At 65.0% G+C, this 19,207-nt stretch overlaps 1 protein-coding gene across 11 annotated transcripts in view; it reads right to left on the bottom strand.

The window, feature by feature from the left end:
* The window catches only part of BRSK2 (BR serine/threonine kinase 2), a 55,469-nt gene extending 36,595 nt beyond the window's left edge, over positions 1–18,874 (bottom strand). For 5 of the 11 annotated variants that reach the window (XR_005022780.2, XR_005022781.2, XR_005022782.2 and 2 more), the window contains exon 1: positions 18,531–18,871. Coding sequence is in view for 7 of the 11 variants with exons in the window: in XM_057506750.1 (XP_057362733.1) it covers positions 18,531–18,624 (94 nt within the window). In the remaining 4 variants the exon portion in view is untranslated. Of the gene's footprint in view, positions 1–18,530 lie in introns of all 11 variants that reach the window. The other 6 variants (XM_036875927.2, XM_036875926.2, XM_036875924.2 and 3 more) reach the window with 3 other exon arrangements.
* Between the last annotated feature and the right edge of the window lie 333 nt (positions 18,875–19,207).

Raw genomic sequence — 19,207 nt, forward strand, 5'->3', positions numbered from 1 at the left:
AGCGGAGGAGAGGTCCATGCCCCACCTGTCCCCATGTGCCCCTTCCAGCCTCCATGCCCACCCCAGGGCTCCTTATGTAAGATGGGCTATTCTGGTACCCAAAGGCCCCTCCCAGGTGGACAGCCATTTCTGGCTCAGGCTTTGAAGCCTGGCTCCCCATCCCCTCCTGGAGTGGGGGCTCAGGTAGACCCTCCAGCCTCAGGGGTGTCCTAATACACTCTCCTCCCTGCAGTGATGATTAAATGGGAAATCCTCCCCCACTTCTGCAGTGCTAAGTATCCTACATTTGCTCCCTCCCCCTCCGAGAGGCAGCCCGGGATTGCACCCATAAAGAGCCTGCCGAGCAGGGGCCCTTAGCCCTCAGCACAGCCAGGGGGCTCCAGAGTGCGGCCAGACACCCTAAGCACCCTCTCTCCACGGCTCAAAGGCAGGCTGCAGGGGCTTGGAATGCTCTCAGGCCCGGTGCCCCCTGAAAATCTGATCACCCACCCCGGCCCCAAAGCTCCCTCTTGGCTCTGCACCCAGTGGGAAGATGCTGAGGAACACCAACCAGGGCCTGGGGTGACGACTCCTGAGGCTTGAGGGGGGGTGGCGGCCCTCCTGTGGGCACAGACTCTCCTCCCCCAGGACATACTCAGGCTCTGAGGTCAGAGCAGAGAAGGGCAGATGCTGGCACCTGCTGGATGCCCAGGGGACACCAAGCGCCCAGGCCCCCAGGCTTGGTGACTGGAGCAAACCACACCCCTGCCCCATCCAGAGGCTGACACAGGCTCCGGAGCACCTGGAATAGGAGCATCGTCTGTGGCCAGCAGGGGTCTGGAGGCACTGCCCACCAGGCCGCTGTGAGGCCTGCGTTCAGAAGGTGCCTCCACCGGGGACAGATGACACATCTAGGGGAAGCTGGAGGGAGCAGGCCTGGCCCGGGACTTTGCTGGCCCAGGTGATGGAGGAGGCAGAGCTGGGTAGAGTCCAGGGAAGGACAGAGGCCTCCCCAGCCCCTGGGAGACAGACAGCCTTGCCCACTGGGAGGTGCCCATGTGCCAGACAAGGCCCAGGGCTGCCACAGGAATCTAATGAACTCCATCTTGTTGTTCTGGGCCCAGCTGGCAACAGATGTCAAACTCTTGACTTGCCCAATCTGTGAAAAAAAAGTCATAGCACTGCCAAGAGCACTGGCTGCCCAGGCTGGGAGCTCCTGGGCTTCCCACAGCTGCCTTCCTGGGGTACAAGTGGCCAAGGGGAGCCACAGGCCACCCCAGAGCTCAGTGCAGCAGGGAAAGCAGTGGCTCCCAGAGCCAGCGAGAGGCCACCCTGTGAGCACCGTCCCAACAACCACAGGGGCCACCCTTCCCTCCAAGCCAGCCAGCTGCAGGGGAAAGCGCAAGCTCCAGGGGGGTGGACAGCTGGGTGCTGCGCAGACCCCAGGAGGTGGGCAGGCAATCAGGGCTGCTCCACCCACAAGACTAAACAACAAAAATAAACGTGACATGTGGTCTGCCAGGAAGCAGTTGGGACATTTCTCAAAAATGAAACCTGAGAGTCCCGTGTGACCCAGCAATTCCGCTCCGAGATGCTTCCCCAGAAGAATGGAAAGCAGGGACTCAAACACACATGTGTAAATTCACAACAGCAGCCAAAAAGTGGAAACGGAAGCCACCCAAGCATCCATCAGCGGACAAACGGATGAACAGACGGTGGTCTCTCCCCACCCTGGGCCAGCCTTAAAGAGGACATTCTGGCACGCTGCAGCGTGGAAGCGCCTTAAGGGCACCATGCCACACGGAAGACGCCAGACACAGAAGGCGCACAGGGCAAGGCTCCCTTCGCCGAGGTAAACAGAACAGGCACATCCGGAGACGGAAGGCAGATGAGTGACGAGCTGGCCGGAGTCGGAGCAGGCGCGCGCGCTCCCTTCCTCCCTTCCTGCGGGAGGGTGCACACGCTTTGGAGCTCCGTGGAGGTGGGGGCACACTAGGACACACTGGCACGCTTTACAGCCGTTCGTTTTGCGTTACATGAATTTCACCTCAATTTTAAAAAGAGAAAAGCAAAGTGGTCTACTTCTTCCTCACCGCGCACCAACAATTTTAAACAAGCCAGTGAGGAACCAAACACCTTTCCCCAAAACACAGTCCTTCATCGGTCTGATTCACAACACGCACGCCGCTCTGTGTGAGTCCGTGGCACGCGAGCAGTCTCTCCCATTAATAAAGGCTTCCATGTGGAGGTTAATCCTGCAATTGGGGGATCTGGCCAGCAGACACATGCTGACTTTAGAGGGCAAGTGCTGGCACTATGGGAGCTGTGGAGCACAGAGCTGCCCGGGGGACATGGGGTGGGGACCCCAGGACACCACCTGCCCGCACCACGATGGCCGAAGCCCCCATGTATGGTTAAAATTTACAACAAAGCAGGGTGAGCATGTGATACTTTCGGTGAGTTGAAATCTTAGCTCAAACATGAAATATTTTACTTTAGTATCTTTGAATATGAAAGTAAATCCTTATCTTTAATTAGCGGTAATTGCTTTAGAACTAGAGAACGAACCAAGGAGACTGTTATCACTGATTAGCACAACTATCACCAAACACAACCTTTCAGGTAGGGAAGGGCTGCAACAGAAACGGTGAGCCCCACAGGCAAGGGGACACACCTGTCAGGGGCAGGCAGCACCACTCACATGCCACACAGGTGAGCCTTTGACCTCATGGGTGGCCCCAGGCCTGCGCCCTCAGCCCCGGTCAGGGCTGCCCATGGCCTTACATGCCTGGCTGAGCCCCCCAGTGGCCATGTCCTTCTCCCTCCCTGTAGCCATGGCTGGGACCAGCGACCAGCGTGCCAGGCAGGGGTCCCTGCACCTTCCCTGGAGGGTCATAACTGCTGCCAAGTCCCCCAGCCCTTTGACCGCAGGTGTCTCCAAAACTGGCATGAGGGGTGCATCAGGCCCCACTGACCCCGACTCAGGTCCGCACTCCTCCTCCTACTCTGCCCAGGAAGGCGCCAACTTGGATTCATGGGGTCAGGGAAAGGCAGACGGCAGGACAGTGCAGGCAGCCCCCACGACGGGCTCAGCCACTGGCACCATAGGCCCCAGACGATGCCCACGCCCCTCTTGACCTGAGGCACTCAGGGAGCCAGGGGCTGGGGACCAGCCATCAGCACACCTGGCGGAGGGGACCTTGAGGGGAGGGGCCAGCCCAGGGCCAGCTTATTCCCCTGTGGCCACACCCCAAGGCTCTGCTGGCTCTGGCATGCCCCTCCCCCACCTTCTTAAATCAAAAACAGTCCAGTAAGTCCACCCAGAAGACAGGAGCGTTTACCCCACCAGCCGGCCGTCTGGCACTCCCCGCCCAGGGGGCTGGGTCTGCTTGTCTGCTCTGAGGCCACGTGCCTGGGAAGCTGCCTGGGGCTGGGGCAAGGCTCCCATCAGCCTGGCAGGTGGGTGGCCGCAAGGGGCCTGGGCATTGTGGGTAGGGGGCAAGCCCTGTACACCATCCAGCGATGGGAGCCTCCCCTCCACTCTGCCCACTGCCAGCCTGAACTGGCAGTGTGCCTGCCTGCACACCTCACTCCTACAGAAGGTCAGGAAGCTGGCCTGTGGCCGGGGCCTCTGCTGCCCTGGCTTCCAGGGGCCCCAGGCGTCCTTGGGCTGGGGAGGGATTCAGTCTCCTCCCAGGGCCAACTCAAGGCGGGGGAAACCAGTGCTGGGAAGGCACCTCTGGAGGGCCACCAGGGTCAGCACTGGGCCTGGAGCCGGGTCCTCCCCAGCGGTCCCCTCAAGGGGCCGCAAGGCTGGAAGGGTTCCCAGGGCTGCCGGAGCAGGTGGTAGCGTTGGGGCCCAGGACTGCCCTTGGGGATCTGGAGGAAGCCTTAGGGAGGTGTAAGGCTGAAGGCCACGGGGGACACTGAGCACCCCTGGGCGTGGTGATGGGACAGGGGCCCCCAGGAGTGCTTATAAGACGCCGAAGCCACCACAGTGATTCCAGGGCAGGGCCTGACTTACCACCTGCGATCCTGGCTTAGGCCTGAGCCCTCCGGGGCCGTGAGATGCCACAGAGAAACTGCCTAGTGCCCGGACCCCATCCTGGCCCATAAGGCTGCAGTGGGCAGGCTCCTCCCGGGCACAGCTGCACACAGGCTCCTAACAGTGTCCCAAACGCAGTGGGTGCCCTGTGGGTAGGAGCAGCATAACCCCCCGGGACACTGTCTCTGGGGCAGCAGCCAGTTCCTCCTCCAGCCCCACCCCCGCCCCGCCCCAGCCGTGCTCTGTGCCTGTTGTGGGGGGGGGGCACCCACAGGGCCTCCAATACCAGGCTGGACTGGTGACCCTGCCCACTCAGCACCGAGCAGGGGTCTCCGCAGGAGGCGGCAGCCTCCTCACCCATGGGGTGGGCAGGCCAAGCCCAAGGGCTCAGGTCAGGTGTGGGCACTCCCGCCTGGGAGCCTCACAGCTGGGCCCCACCTGCTGCAGGTGAAGTTGCACAGGGCCCTGCTGTGCCTCCCTCACGTGCTGCTGCACAAGCAGGACTCACGCTCACAGGGAAAACCAGCGGGCCGTGTCTGGGCTGAGCCTGCGGCGTGGGGAGTCTGCAGGGAGAGCCAGCCCGGCCTCGACGTGGCGGAGCTGGGGGTGCAAGGTGCAGGGCTGGGCATGTGTGACCAGGTGGTGGCTCTGGGAGGCCCGGGCCCCTCCCCTCCCCATGTCCTGGGTCAGGCCTGGGCCCTCTCCGAGTTGTGGAGGGCGAGGTGGGCATAGCCAAGAAAGAGACTCCTGGGGCCGGCCGGCATTGACTGTCCCCGGGCAGCCCCAGGGGTGGGTGCCCCTATGGCAGCGGCTGTCCAGAGGTGAGGCTGCTGGGCCCCAGCCAGGCCTTCTCCCCAGTCCAGGGCCAGGGCAGAGCCAGGTCCGCCGGCCGGCTGCAGCCCCCACAACTCTCCCAATTCCCTGGGCTCGCTGCGTGTCGGGGTGGGGGGCCAGTGGCCTCTCCCCAGTCCAGCGTCTGGCCCGGGAGCAAGGAGGAGAGAGGGAGGGGTGGGCAGGACAGGGCCAGCCAGCAGCCACTGGGAGCTGGGAGCTGGTGCTCCAGAGGAAGGTCAGACTCCAGTTTTCACCTAACAGCAGAGCTTTCACGGGAAAGAGGGCTGCTCTGGGGACTGGGGGAGGGGCCTGCTCAGCCTGGCAGCCAGAGCCCCCGCCCCAGTCCCTGAAGGGTCCCCAGCTGGTCTCCAAACCCTGAGCCGCCTCGTACAAAGCCCTCCTCTCCTCTCTCTTGCCAAACCGCCATCTGTCGCCATGGCAACAGAAGCAGACAAGGCAGGCAGCTCTGAGAGCTCCCATACCCCCTTCCTTCCCGCTCCTTGGCAGCGGCCCCCGCCAGCCCCAGAGCCCCCTGCCCCGAGAAGTGGGCCTGGCTTCAGCCCCACTAACACCTACCTCCTGCAGGTGAAGGCCAGACGAAGCCCCCAGAGTCCCTCCTCTGGCCCCCCCCACCGCCATGCCGCCCTGCCCAGGGCAGGACCTGTCCACACTGGGGGATGGCCGGTGTCCCATCTGGCGCCTGCCACACCATCCCCTGCTGAGCCCCACCCAGGAGGCCCTGACTGCTGCCAGCCCGACCCATGCAGAGTCCACAGGAGGCCAGGCACCCACTCGGGCCCCCAGGTCCAGGCACAGGGCCAAACGTGACCGGGCCACAGAGAGGCAGGCAGCCCCACCCGGGCTCCTGCCCAGGGAAGTTCCAGGTGGACCAAGGAGACCTCCAAGAGAGAGCGACAGCCGAGCTCAGAGGCTGGCTAAGGACACCCAGAGGTCGGGGGCAGGAGCCTGCCCAGCGGCAGCCGCGTCATGGGTGCCCCGACTGAGCGCGTCCCCAGCACCACGTTCTCACGCGTCCTCACACAGGAGCCGTCCACACGAGCATTCTCAGAACAAACAGCGGGGCAGGGCTCTGGTGCCCCTGTGCTGGGGGAGCCGTGACCAGCCGCAAGAGCACGGAAGGACCCTTCCCAGCCCAGTCATAGCCCTCGGGCTTGGGCAGAGGGCCTGGGGGTCGGGGAGCCAGGCGGGGTTCCAGGTAGAGTTGTGGGGACCTCCGGAGCAAGAGGGTCACCCCCTCCCAGGTCTGTCCTGCGCTTCTGCCTCGGCCCCCTCCCCAACCTCCCCACGGTGCCTAGGGGCTGTGGTGCAACCCCTCCCTGCCCCCCGTGGCATGCATACACCCCAGATCCTTCCAAGGGCTGCTGCCCTGGGACCCACTGATCGGGTGCTGACAGGGACACTGGACTCCATCCCGTCACAAAGTGGGCACCTGTTCAGGGCTTCAGAAGCAGGAGGGTATGGGGGGCCCCGGAACCCACCCATCCTCCAGGGCTGAGAAGCGGGAGGCAGCATGGTGGGAAGGAACCAGGGCATGCCTGGCCACACTCTGGGGCTCCACAGCGCTTGAGGCCACCCCAGATTCCCCCACCCCCGAGCTGGCATGAGAGGGCAGGAGGCTGTGCCACCTTCCTGAGCAGAGGGGCCCAGCCAGCAGGGCGATGGTGGGGGAGGGGAGGGGACTCCCCTCTGGGCAGTCACACCACAGCAGCGGCGCCACGTGAACACAGAGGCAGCAGAGATCAAGGGGGTGTGTGACACAACAGGTCATCCCCCCTCTGCCTCGAGCCCCACTCCACCTCCTCCCCACCAGTGCCCACTCCCCCAGGACCAGACACCCCCAAATGGCCAGCTCACCCTGCAGCACGACAGGATGGACAGGCCACCCTCCCTCCTGTCCACTGGCCGAAGCCCAGAGTGCAGACGTCTGCGGCCCCACCTCCAGGCTGGGGCCCCTCCAGACAGAGCAGGGCTCACCCCAGCAAGCCTCCCTCGGCGGTGGGAAATGCACCCACCCAGCCAGTGTCCCCAGGGGCGTCCACGAGAGCCCCTCAGCCCGGGGTGGGCAGCGCCAGTGCTCGGCACCCACCCATTTCCTCAGCCCAGCTGGGCCCCCCACTCTTCTGGCCCCGCAGCCTTGTCTGGGGCCACAAGTACTGCAAAAATATCAGTGCCAGGGGACACGGTGTGAACCAACAGCAAGCAGCTGGCGCCTCGCGTGCCCCCTTTCCACCCTCCCTGCCCAAAACCTTCGGAGAGGCGAGCCTCCTGGGCGGGTGATCAGCCACGTCTCCAGTTCCAATGGTGGCAGGTGGCCACATTAGATTCTGATTAGCTGGTTTTTCAATTTGATACTATAAAATTAGCCCAATGACACCACTTGATTGACTACAGTAATGACTCAGCCAATCTGGCAAATTGTTTTAAGCTGGAGCCCTAGGTCAGAAGCTCCTGGGGGGTGATGCTGGGGTCACTGGCCAAGCGCCTGCAGGCTGGGGACAGGAAGGTGGGTTTCTGGCTTTTGGCCTGAAGGACCCCACAAAGTGATCAGAAAACTGTGGGGGCCCAGGCACAGAGGCCACAGGAGCCCCCACTCATGAGGAGGCAGGACTCTGGGGCCGGGGTCACCACTGTGGCTTGGACACTGACTGTGCTGTGACAGAGGAGGCACACTGGTGGCCGTGCCCTGGCCAGCAGCTAGCCAGCCGCCAGGGGTGTCAGGAGTGGGTGAGCAGTGGGGGAACAGAGCTGTGGTGGCTGGCAGGAGCCATTCAGAGTCAGTGACTGCATGCCTGGCCCAGGCAAGAGGAGGGGTCACCAGGAGAGGCAGAAGGCCCGCATTCCGGCCCTGGATGCACACAGACCCCTGCCCAGCTGCCCAGCAGAGCAGCACCACCTTCCTTCCTCTTGCTCCGCCCCAAGCCCAGGCCCCAGGGATGGCGTTGGGGTTGCCATGGTGATGAGATGGGGATGCCTGCCCTGGGAAGCCCGAAGGAGTCTGCCTGGCATCACACACACAGACACTGACACAGACAACTGCCACCTCTCTTGTGGGCAGGTGCAACCCGTCCAACCTCACACAGACCTGCCAGGCCCAGGGACCCTCAGGCATGGAGCCAGAGTCGCTCACAAGCTAAGCCAGGTGTGGAAATACTTTCTAGAAGCCTCCAGGTCTCCCCACAGCCCCTGTGCAGTGGAGCAGCAGCTGCAGGTGGCCAGACCCCAGAGACCAGATGCCCCCATCCCTGCCTGCTCCCAGCTCCCATGAGCCCAGCTATACCTCAGCCCCCTGGCTGAGCCCCCAGCCCCCTGACTCAAGGCAACCAAGGCCATGTGCAGGTGGTTTCCACAGTGAACCGTGGATGGGGGGCTGTGTGGCCTGAGGTGGGGATCAGCCATCTCCAGTGACCCAGTGGGCCCCACTTCCCCCTGCTGCAGACCCCAGGGCAGGGCATGGACACCCAAAGGAGAGTGTGCACTACAGAGGGGAGAAGTGACACAGGCCCAAGGTCAGGGTCCCATGGCTGGCTGACCCCCAAAGGCAAGCTGTGGAGCGTGGGCCTGAGCACCCCACAGGTGGTGGGACCTGGGAAGGAGAGGCACAGATACGGGTCTGTCCCCACGTCTGTGGGAAGGTGGTAAGGACAGAGCAGAACTCTCTGGACACAGCCAGCAGCAAAGCTAGACCAGCCCCACAGACCCTGGGCTGCTGGGCACCCCTGCAGCCCCCCACACCCCCGATGCAACAGCCTGTGTCCACGTGCAGACGCTGGCCGCTGCCCAGGCACCTGCTGGAGGGAAACCTATCTGTGCCACTGTGGGATTAGCTATGAATTCCTTGGGATTTGGGGCTTAGCGTCAGCAAATGTCCAATCTGAGACAACCACCCACCTCTTTAGAGATAAGCCAGTATCTCTCCCTCCTACCGGCCAGCACAGCCCTCAGGGGGCCCCCAATCCACCTCCCAGGTTTCACTCTGGGCCTTTAGTGGGACCCCCACCCCACCCCAGATCAGCGGTTTTGGGTGAGAGGGTTTGGTGGGTGTGAGGCAGGGGGCCTGCTTCCTGAGTCCTGGCCCAATTCCTTCCAGTGTCCCAGGCCCAGGGAGGGACTGCAGGAGCAGGCCTGAGGCCCCAAGGCCCTTCCCTGCATGTGCGCAGAGCCCCCGGGGCTGGCCCGAGGCTGGGCAGCAGGAGGGCATACCCAGTGCGCCTTCACACCCACCACACCCACCACACCGCTGTTGCCCCAAGCTGGGGGCCTCTGGCAGGCAGGCCTCTGACTGAGAGGGGGTGGCCTGGAGCCCGCCCCATGGCTGGTCTCCCCCTTCAGCCACCCCACGGCCGTCCACTGATGTCCCAGAGCTCTGCAGAAACTCTTAAATTTCTCCACCCTCAGTCCACGAGACCCCCAAACAAGGGGACCCAAGAGTGAGCCCAGGGACGCCGGCTATTACTTACAAAGCCCCCCACAGTGTGCCTGCCCCTCCCTGGGGAGCCCCGAGGGTACAGAGCACCGCAGCCTCCAGAACACAGGGCCAGGGGGTCAAGGTCGCAGCACCAGGAGCTCTGGGCCCCAGGAGCACTCGCACCCGGGCCAGCGGGCGTCTCCAAGGGGTCCGGGTGAGAGGGTCTCTGCAGCAGCAGCTGCCGTCTGAGAGACACGCAGCAAATGCCAGCGGGATGCCAAGGGCTGCCCTGGCGCAGTCCTGCGGGTCCACCCGAGCCAGAGGGCCCTGGTGCAGGGCCATGGAGGGCGGTGGCCATCACACCCACAGCCCCGTGGGCTGCCCTCCCTGGGCCCCCGGCGCGTCCCAGGAGTACTGTCCACCAGCTCCTCTGCCTGAGGGGGACTGCGGCTGGGGAACTCGGGCCTCTGCTGAGCGTGTTCCGCAGCCAGGCAGCTCCACTCAGGTCCCGTGTCGGCACAGAACCCACAGCCAGCAGACAGTACCAGGACCTGCCAAAGACCCCTGGACCTTCCCCTGCAACGAAGGGTCGTGGACAAGCTGTGACCAAGCCTCCCTCTGGGAAGCGGGAGCGGCAGACTTCAGCCGCAGAGCTGGACAGCTCCCACCCCAGGCCACACCGGAGGGCCAAGGGCTGTAGCCTCAGGACCCCACACGGGGTTCTCCTGGTCCTGACTCAGCCACAGCTGTCCCACCATTATTCCCACATGCCTCCTACCCTGGAGGGCACAGCAGAGAAGGCACCACCCGAGGGCTTGCCAATGCTCCCCCCTGGAGACTCAGGGAGGGGAGGGCGCATGGGGGCTGCAGGCTGCTGGCAAGGACCAGCGAGGGGCTACCCTGTACAGAGCCAGGGCCCCCAGGCTCCCGGCAGCCACACTGTGCACAAACGTGGGCTTGAAGAGGGGTTCCTCCAGGTTGCAATCCTGGCTCACCAAGGGTGTGCACACATTTGGGGAGAGCATTGTGCACCCAAGGTGAGTCTGGCTGCAGGGTGAGGAGTGTGTACTGTTGCCTCAGGCAGCCCTGGCACCCAGCAGGAGACACAGAGCAGACACCCAGGGTGGCCAGGCATCAGCCTCCCAGGTCATGTCTTGGAGCCACAGGCCAGGTGCGTTGGCAGTGAGACTGCACAAGGATGGAGCTGGAGGCATGACCCCGAGCTGGGCAGGGCTGCAGCCACGCACCTGAGCTCTGCCTCCGCACCATCTGTCTGTCTGTCTGTCCACCCAAGGCCGGCAGTGAGCTCTCAGACCGCCACTTATGAAAGGGCCGTGTGCCCAGGAGGGCCAGGAAATGGCCAGTTAAAGTTTAAAAACCTGGCGTTTGACTGGACTTCTGCCGTTAAACTTCTCAGGGTGGTTTGGTTGCATGTTTTCTAAGTGTGTCTTTAGAGGTGCACTAAGACCTTGGCATTCCAGTGTGGGCGATTTGCCCCCAAATACTGGGAGTGGGTGAGGGTGGCGAAGTGAAAGGGGCGGGCACACAGGAAAAAGAAAGCCAATTCCCACAAGAGCCCAGCCACAGTCCCGGGGACCAAGGCAGGGCCCATCCCAGGTGGACCCCCAGACAAAGCAAGCTGCCCGCCGGTGGGCATTGCATAAAGGCAAGAGGACAGCCTGTCAGGGACATGGGCAGAGCAGGCTGTGTCCCGGGCACTGCAGCACCATGTGGCAGAGGGAAGGGACAGGATGGTCCCTCACCAGCCCAGAGCCTGCGGGGTGGGGCAGCCGCCACTGAGGCCCTGGACATGCGCCCCCCCACCCCCAGGGCCCTCGGCTCATGCCACAGTCCCCAGCGGCTCTCCCCACTCACCATCCTCACAAATGAGAGCTCCTCAGAACTCCCACCCACCCAAGGACAAGCACACAGATGATGCGTCTGAGCTCATCTCTCCCACGGCCCCCCTGCCCAGGCCGAGGTGCAGACTGGCCCTGCCTTGGGCCAAGGGTGATGCTGGCCTGGCCCCTCACTCGGCTGGAACTGGGTAAACTGGGGTATGGAGACTCATGACTATCTGACTGAAGAGTCTGGGCTCTTCACCAAACACCTGGCAGGCGCCCTGCCCTGGGGACTCTGCTCACAGGCTGACCCCAGAGCCCCAGACCATCACCGGCAACCCCTGCCTTCTGGCTGACTCCTCAGGGGTGGCTGGAGCGGGCCTGGGGCGGGGTCCCTGGGCACCACCCGGGGGGCGATGCAGGAGGGCCACCCAGGTCACACCTGCAGCCGCTGCCTGCACGTCTGAACTGTCCCTGGGCTGAGGGCCTCACACGCACCACACCACAGGCTGAAGAGGCTGAACGTAGTGCCCCACGCATGCCCTCAGCAGGGTTACTGACTCCCTGGGGCCCCCCACACCCTCACAGGCACCCTCCCCCTGGAGGGAGGAAGTCTGCCAGGCAGATCCACCCGGACTACACCCCAGGCCCTTGGCCACACAGGCAGGGGTGTCTGAGAGAGGGGCCCTTAGAGCCTGGTTTCCCCACCCAGGGAAGGGGCTTCCCACTGGCCCTGCCCACCTGTTCCCTGGCCTCCAGCTCAGGCCAGTGTCACCACCCAAGGAAGCTGGCACGGAGCCTGATCTGCCTCTGGACCCCATGTCTCAGCAGATGAGGGCCCGGCCTTGAGGCTGTCGTCTCACTAGAGAGGCCTCCTGCCCAGGAGGCAGCCAGCCAGGCCTCAGGTGGCCCCCCCGCACACAGCCTGACCAGCACCACCCCTGTTCCGGCCTCGTGGCCTGAGGTCCAAGCCAAAGCCGGCCACGGGGAGGGACCCTCAGGCTCCCAGGTGGCCACCCCTGCAGCATGCAGGGTCCCCAGGCACCACCACCCTACCCCTCCCATCCTGGCACTCGGCCCCGGACAGTGGCCGCCCAGCAGCTCTGGAGTCACCCAGGGGCCAACCACCCACTCACATGCCACATTCCTGGCCGGGCAGCCTCCCGCCACCCCAAAAGCTGCCCATGCACGGACTGGGATGGAGCAGCAGCCCGCCATGTCCTCTGCCCCCACAGCGTCACTTAGACCGTGCAGGCCCTCCTCCCACTGCTGCCCTGGGGTCAGCAGGATCCTGGAGCCCTGCCTGAGCTGAGTGGGTGGCAGTGGTGCGGGTGCCCATCACCATGGCAGGCGAGTCTGTCTGTCTGTCCACCCACGGCTGGCAGCGGGCTCTCAGACCACCACTTGTGCAAGGAGCCCCTGCTCCCACGGCCCTCCCCCACCGCAGCCCCTCCCTCATCCCTGCCCAGAATCTTCCGCTCACCCTGGGCTGGCCAGAGGGCAGGGCCTGCGGGAGGCCCAGGCGGGTGGCCAGCCCCGGGCCCTGCAAGGGGGAGGATGTGGCACCCCCCAGCCGGCAGGCCTGCAGGCCCCAGCCAGGATGTCCCCGGGACACAGCTCAGTCATCTCAGACCTTATCTTTGACATCCACCCGGAGGCACTGTCCCCAAGAGCACAAGGACAAAACTGCCAGGAAGAAAAGGGCTGTTCTCTTGAGCCGCGTGAGGTATGGGGGCGCTGATATGTGGGGGGTGGCGGGGGGCCAGCTGCCCGGCTCCAGAACACTGGCCCCTCAGAGGCTGCAGAACAGGGCCCGGGCCACCCCTCAGGGCCTGGCCCGACACAGTCCCTGCTTTGTCCCCAAAGCCTCTCCCCCAGCCCAGCCTCCATCTTGACCAGTATCCCAGGCAGCTGGCCTGGGCAGCCCCATCTGGCCAGCATTCCTGGGGGAGGCTTCAGCCAGGCCTGCAGGCAGCTCAGCCACCCTTCAGGCCAGCCTCACACAAGCCCTCCCTAGGCCTGCCACCCAGGGCTGCGTGGCGGGGACCCAGGGCTGCAGGTGACAGTGGGGCTGTCCAGGCCTGGTGCCAGGGAGGGCTCCATCAGAGTGGCCACCAGGAGATTGCTCTCCCTACATCCAAGACAAGTCCCTCCAGTGTGCAGGGCAGCACAAGGGGGCACCCACCCGGAGGAGCCAGGGGACCTCCTGCCCCAGGACCCCAGATGGCCCCTGACATGCCAACCTGCTATCCTCCCACTGGACACCATGCACAACAGATGTGCCCCTGACATTGCTCCCAGCCATCAGCGCCTCCCAGCGCCGCGGGAGACCCTGCTCTCCAGATGGGGGCCTGAGGCTCCAGTCCCTTGGCTACCGAGCACCAGAGCCTGGGTGGGCCATGCCTGGGCTGTGCTTCCAGGACCAGGGGCACAGAATGGCCCCCGTAGGCTCCAGGGGGTCAGAAGGGCCCCACTCAGGTGGGGAGGTGCTGGGTCCTCAACCTCTGCCCGGCCCCCTCCCCTTCTACTCTGTTATGTGTTCAGGCACAGAGCTCACCCCAAGACAGATGCCCACAGAGCAAGCCAGGGGAAGAAGTAGCCGGGGAGAGTGCACACAGGCGGGAAGGCGCACACCACTCAGGCACCCCTGCCAGCCACACAGGACCCCGCAAGTGGCTGGTGGGGAGGAGGGTGCTGGGAGGTGGGGGGAGCACAAAGAGCCAGTCCCAAAGGCCCCAGCCCACACACGCACCCCCAAATGTGTGGCCAAGCCACCAGTGAGGATTGGGACACCCCCAGCCATCCTCAGGCAGGCCAGGAACAGGGCAGGACCTGGAGCCCCCCGGAGCCTGTGGCCTCCTGCTCCTCTGCCCCAAGCAGGATGGGGCTGCTGTCTGTCCAGCAGCATTCACCCGGGAGCCCTCCCTGAGGACTGCTTGAAGCTGATCCCACCCAGAGCCTCCAGGCAATGGCCAAGCTTCTCATGGAAGGCGGGAGCCAGGCTGGCCCTGGGCCTGCATGCGCAGCCATGAGCACCTCTCCTGGACGGTTCTGGAGACAACTCTGTCCTGGGCACATGGCAGCAGAGGCCGAGCCCTAACAACCTGACATTCCGCATCCTGCTGGGAGTCTGGGGTGCGAACAGGAGTAGGGGCCCGACTTCCACGATGCTTCCTGCAGAAAACTCACGGCGTGGCCCCACCCATTGCCAGAGCCACACCCGGCAGCACCTGGTTCCCGCCTCTGCCTGGTGCCCCTCCTGGTCCCTGTAGAGCCTGCCACCACTGCCCTTGGTAAGGCAGATGGACCCGTGAAAGCTCAAAGCAGCAGCCGGCCACAGCAGTACCCTGGGACCAGGGTCCCGGGACCTTCTCATCCCTGCAGGGAACTGCCTGCCCTGCAAGGTGGGACCCTCTCCCTCCAGAAACCCCCACCGAGCAGCCTGCCACTGACAAGGCCAGCCTACCCAGGGCCAGCTCTCAGCCTGGGCAGGGGGCCCTCCTTGGGGGTCTGCACCAAGGGAGAAGGGTTGGTGGGGCACCTTTCCAAGCACTCCACGGTGGTAGGGGAGACCAGTGGCAGGGGCGCGCCCGCCAGAGTGCTGCCTACACCTGTTTGAGGAGGGGGTCCGGCTCCTTTGAGCTTTTCAAACCTGGGCAGTGAGCAGACTGGGCTTCCTTTCTGCCCCGGGAGCTGCAGCCCAGCACCAAGGCACTGAGTTCTGAGCCTGGCTCCTCAGCCAGCCCCGTCCCCCAGGTTCACCCCCCAAGGTACCTCTTGGCTGCTTCTCTGGCCCTGCCTGGCAGCACCTGCTCTGAGCTGGGCTCTCCCTCCACAGTAACTCTCCTGAAGGTCCCTTGAGAACTTGGAGAAGACACCCTGGCCCCCTGGCCCTGGGCCACGCCCAAAGAGCCCACCAGTGAGATGCCCTCTTATCTTCTCTCTGTAGGTGGACTCCAGCCACCTCCCCTCATCTCCTGCCCACTGGATTTAGGGTTTCTGAGGGCAGGTACCACACCTTCCTGTGGGCCTGGCTCTGAGAACAGCCCCCAGAGCCTGCTGCCCAGCCCCTGCAAGGCGCCCCTTCCTCCCGTGGGGTCCTGGCCTACAGGAGCTGAGCGCTGCCCTCTGGCTTGGGCAGGACCATGCCCTGCTCCATTGCCTGAAGGGGCTGGAGGGCTGGAGGCCACACGGTCTATGCAACACACCCTCCTGGGCCTGCTCAGGCCCTACCCAGACCCGCTGAGGGTGCCCCCCACCCACCAAAGAAGCGTTTTCCAGGTCAGGGAAAGGCCAGATGGAGCCTGGACAGTGGGCTCCACCACACACAGGGACACTGCCCCCAGCAGGTCCTGAGCACCCCACCCCTTGGCCAGCAACCACGACTCGGCCTGTGCGGGGGCTTCCCTGGGACCACGGGCTGAGGTGACGCCAGGCTGTGGTGGGCAGCTGTGCAAAGGAAAGGCCCTCAAGACGGCACCCCAACCAGGCCCACCAGCAGTGTGAGTGACAGAACCCACCCTCTGAGCCTGACACCCCGCAAGCAGACAGAACCACTGGCTGCTGAAATGCAGCAGCAGAAAGCATGGCCTGGACCCTGCCAGCTGCCGGCAGAGGGAGGCAGCCCTGCTTGGCCAGTGCCCACACCTGGCAGCCCTCACCCCATGTCTGATCCCCCCATGGCAGTGTTTGGGGGCACCTTCCAACAGGCCCTGCCTGGGATATGCCAGCCAGGGTGCCGGGGGCCTTGGGGCTCACAGGCTCAACCACACAGCTCACCACCTGCTCGTGTCTCCCTGTCAACTGTAGCTTCCATTCCCCAGGACTTGGGCATAGTGCAAGCAAAGAGCAGGGGGGACAGAAGAGGGCTGTTCCTGTAAGACCAGGGGAGCAGCTGGGAGAAGGTCCAGCCTAGTGGCCCTATCACACCAAGACCTCGGGCTGCACAGTGGGGAGCAGCCTCCCCAGCGGGCTGGGAGGTCTGGTGGGGACACTGCTCATGGAGGTTTCGTAGCACACAGTCTTCCACTGAAGTCCCTTGGCAGAAAGCCTCGCCCCAGATAAGGTCAGACAATTATCTCTGGAGTGAAAGGGCAGGCCTGGGAAAGCAGAAATCTCTTGGCATAACTCTCATCAAAGGCTAGCTGGCGAGTCAATGGCCAGGCCCGGCACATGCACCCTGAGACCCCTTCATCCATCAAACTCCAGATGACCCTTCAACAGCTGGGACTGAGAGCCGAGGCCAACAGGACAGCCTCCTCCATGGCCTTCCTGGGAAGCTGATGCTCCCACCATGGGAATCCAGGGTGGCAGCTCAAAGCCCTCAGTGAGGCCTGAAGGGACACAGACAGGACAGCCTGAGCCCAGGGAAGGGCCTGAACAAGACCGGGAGCCCAGGTCACTCTAGAAGAAGGGTCAGGAGAGAGCCCGCTGGGTTCGTGTGCCTCTTGGAGCTGTTTCCTAAACATCTCATGGCAGCGTGTTGTTGACACACACACACACACACACACACACACACACACACACACACACGGCACATCCCTTTGTATTCATTACTGTTAATTACAGTGGAAACCCCCTGTAATTAACTGTGTGACAGTATAACTCAATGAAGAGTACGGAGACCAGCCCCTACTCACGGAGACCAGCGTGCACGGCGCTGCATACAATTCATAGCTGTCATCACTTACACGCTGATGTTTCCTTGTAATAACATTTTATTGGTACGATAATTAGATTATTTCACTGCCTCCCGCATTCTGCTGCCCTAGGCCCCTCCCCCCTGAGGATTTCGCCAACTACAGTTGTTCTTCCTTGGAAACATGCGCATTTTGAACTCAGCTGAACACCGTCTGTCTGCCACCTCCTCCTTGTACCCAGGCCATACCACCCCCACTCGCAACGGCACTACCAGGGTCCCCAAGTGCCTCAGTAGTTGGCTACCTAGGGTGGGAAGAGGGCAGCTACCATCTGGACAGGCCCTGTATGGCTAGGCCTCACTGACTTCACAGCCACTGCCCTCCCTGGAGAGCCCGGGGCCTGGCCCACTTTCCTTCAGACACCACCTCCCAGATGTGCCTCAGTGCCACCCTGGGGGACTAGGGGAGGCCCTGCAGCATCCCAGCTAGAGCCACTCCCTCCTGCACCGGCGGGTTGGCCCAGACCTGCAGGGCTACGGTCCTCCCTCCCCTGCTGCCCCCCCCCTCCCCCGCCTGCCCTGCCAGAGGTATAAGGAACTTCCCAGAGAGGCAGGGAGAATCCATGCCCTACACACCTCTGGGCTACCAGGGGGGGCCCATCCTGGGAAAGGAAAGAAAATGGCCGAGCCCAGCCTCCCACTGAACAACTCTGAACGCCTGGCCAGCCAGAGGAGGGGACAGGCTGCCGGGCTAGGACCTCACCTGATAACCCGAAAGACAACCAGGACCAGACCCCTCCGCCTGCCCGTCCTCCAGCTGGTTGGAGGCCTCCCATCTCTGGCCCGGATCCGCGCCGGCCCGGTACCAGCCGCCCTCTCCCTCCCCTGGGGGAGTGCAGCGTCGTGTCAGACGCCCAGGCTGGGAGGAGAGAAAGGCGCTGTCCAGCCCGAGAGGCCGGGCTCTCCCCCACACTCCGGCTCTGGATGGAGTGCCCGGCCTGGCCTGGTCAGCGCGGCGCGGTCCGCCCCCAGGACGTGCGCGGCGGCCCCCTGCCCGCTGGCCGCCAGGAGTTGGGGGTCGTGGCCGGGGGCGCGCTGCCCGGGGCGCAGCTGCTCGGGCAGCACGCCTATTAACGCGGCCGTGGCAGACGGCAGATGGGCGCCCGCTCGGCCCCCTCCTCCCGCGGCACAATGGGCCCGGTCGCTGGGGCGCACAATGCGGCCGGGGCCGCGCACCTGCAGCCGGCCGGAGGGGCGCTGGCCCGGCCCAGCCCGCCCCGTGTGCCCCTGTCCGCGTCGCGTGTCCTTGGGCCGCGCCCGGCCGACCGCGCCGCGCGGCCTGTGGGGCTCCGCGGCGGGCCCCGCGTCCGGCCGCCCATTGTTCGCGGCCGCCGGCCGGAGGCAGGCCAAGCCTCCAGCACCTCGCTCGGGCAACCTGATTCCTGGGCCCCCGCTCCACGCGCCGTCACACGGCCTCCCTGGCACTGTCCTGTGTGCCCCCAGGCCTCGCCGGAGCACCCGGCCCCATCGGTGTCCGCGGTCCCCCCGGCCCCCGGCCTCCATCGGTGACTCAAGTCCCCTGCCCCACCACCCCGCGTCCCCGGTCCCCTCGGAGCTCCCGGTCTCCCCCGGCCCCTGATCCCCCTGAACTCCCGGTCCCCTGCCCCCCATCTCTGGGTGCGCGGTCCCCATCAGTGTCCCCGGACCCCAACGGCTCCCAGTACTCCCGGCCCCGACGCCCCCGAAAGCCCGGACGGCCGCACGCACCTGTCTGCCCCTTGCCCAGCGTCTTCTCCAGCCGGTAGGGCCCCACATACTGCGCGTGCTGCGCCCCGCCGCCGTCCTTCCCCGTCGATGTCATCGCTCCCGGGCCCGGCGGCGGCGGCAGGGAGGGGCCGCGTCCGGCCGCGTCCGGCCGTCCGTCCACTCGGCCGGGTCGGCGGCGCCCGGGCGGGCCCGCTTGCTCCGCGCCCCCTGCGCCCCCCGCGCCGCCGCCCCGTGCACCGCGCTCCGCTGCGGCCGGGCCCGAGGCGCTGCCTCCGCCTGTCCGAGAGGACCCGGCGGGCGGGGGCACCAGGCTTCCGCCGCCGCCGCCGCCGCCGCCGCCGCCGAGGCCCGCGCCCCGCGCCCCCCACGCACACCCGCCCGCCCGCCCGCGGCCGCGCAGCGGAACCGAGCCGAGCCGAGCCGGCGAGCCGAGGCCGTTCGAGCCGAGCCGAGCCGAGCCGAGGCAAGCCGAGCCCCAACGAACGTAGCCGGCAGCAACGGCGGCAGCGAATGACTCTCGCACCAGCCAATCAGCCTCACGGACCAATCGGCGGCGCCCGTCCCTCCTCCCGCCCCGCCCCGCGAGCGCTCGGGGAGCTGGGCTACAGGAGGCTAGGCGGGTGGGGTCCGGGCGTCTCCATCCTGCCTTTGGTCCCGACTCCGGCACCGGAGCCCGT

Source organism: Manis pentadactyla, chromosome 9 (genome assembly GCF_030020395.1).
Source record: "Manis pentadactyla isolate mManPen7 chromosome 9, mManPen7.hap1, whole genome shotgun sequence".
Lineage (NCBI taxonomy): Eukaryota > Metazoa > Chordata > Mammalia > Pholidota > Manidae > Manis > Manis pentadactyla.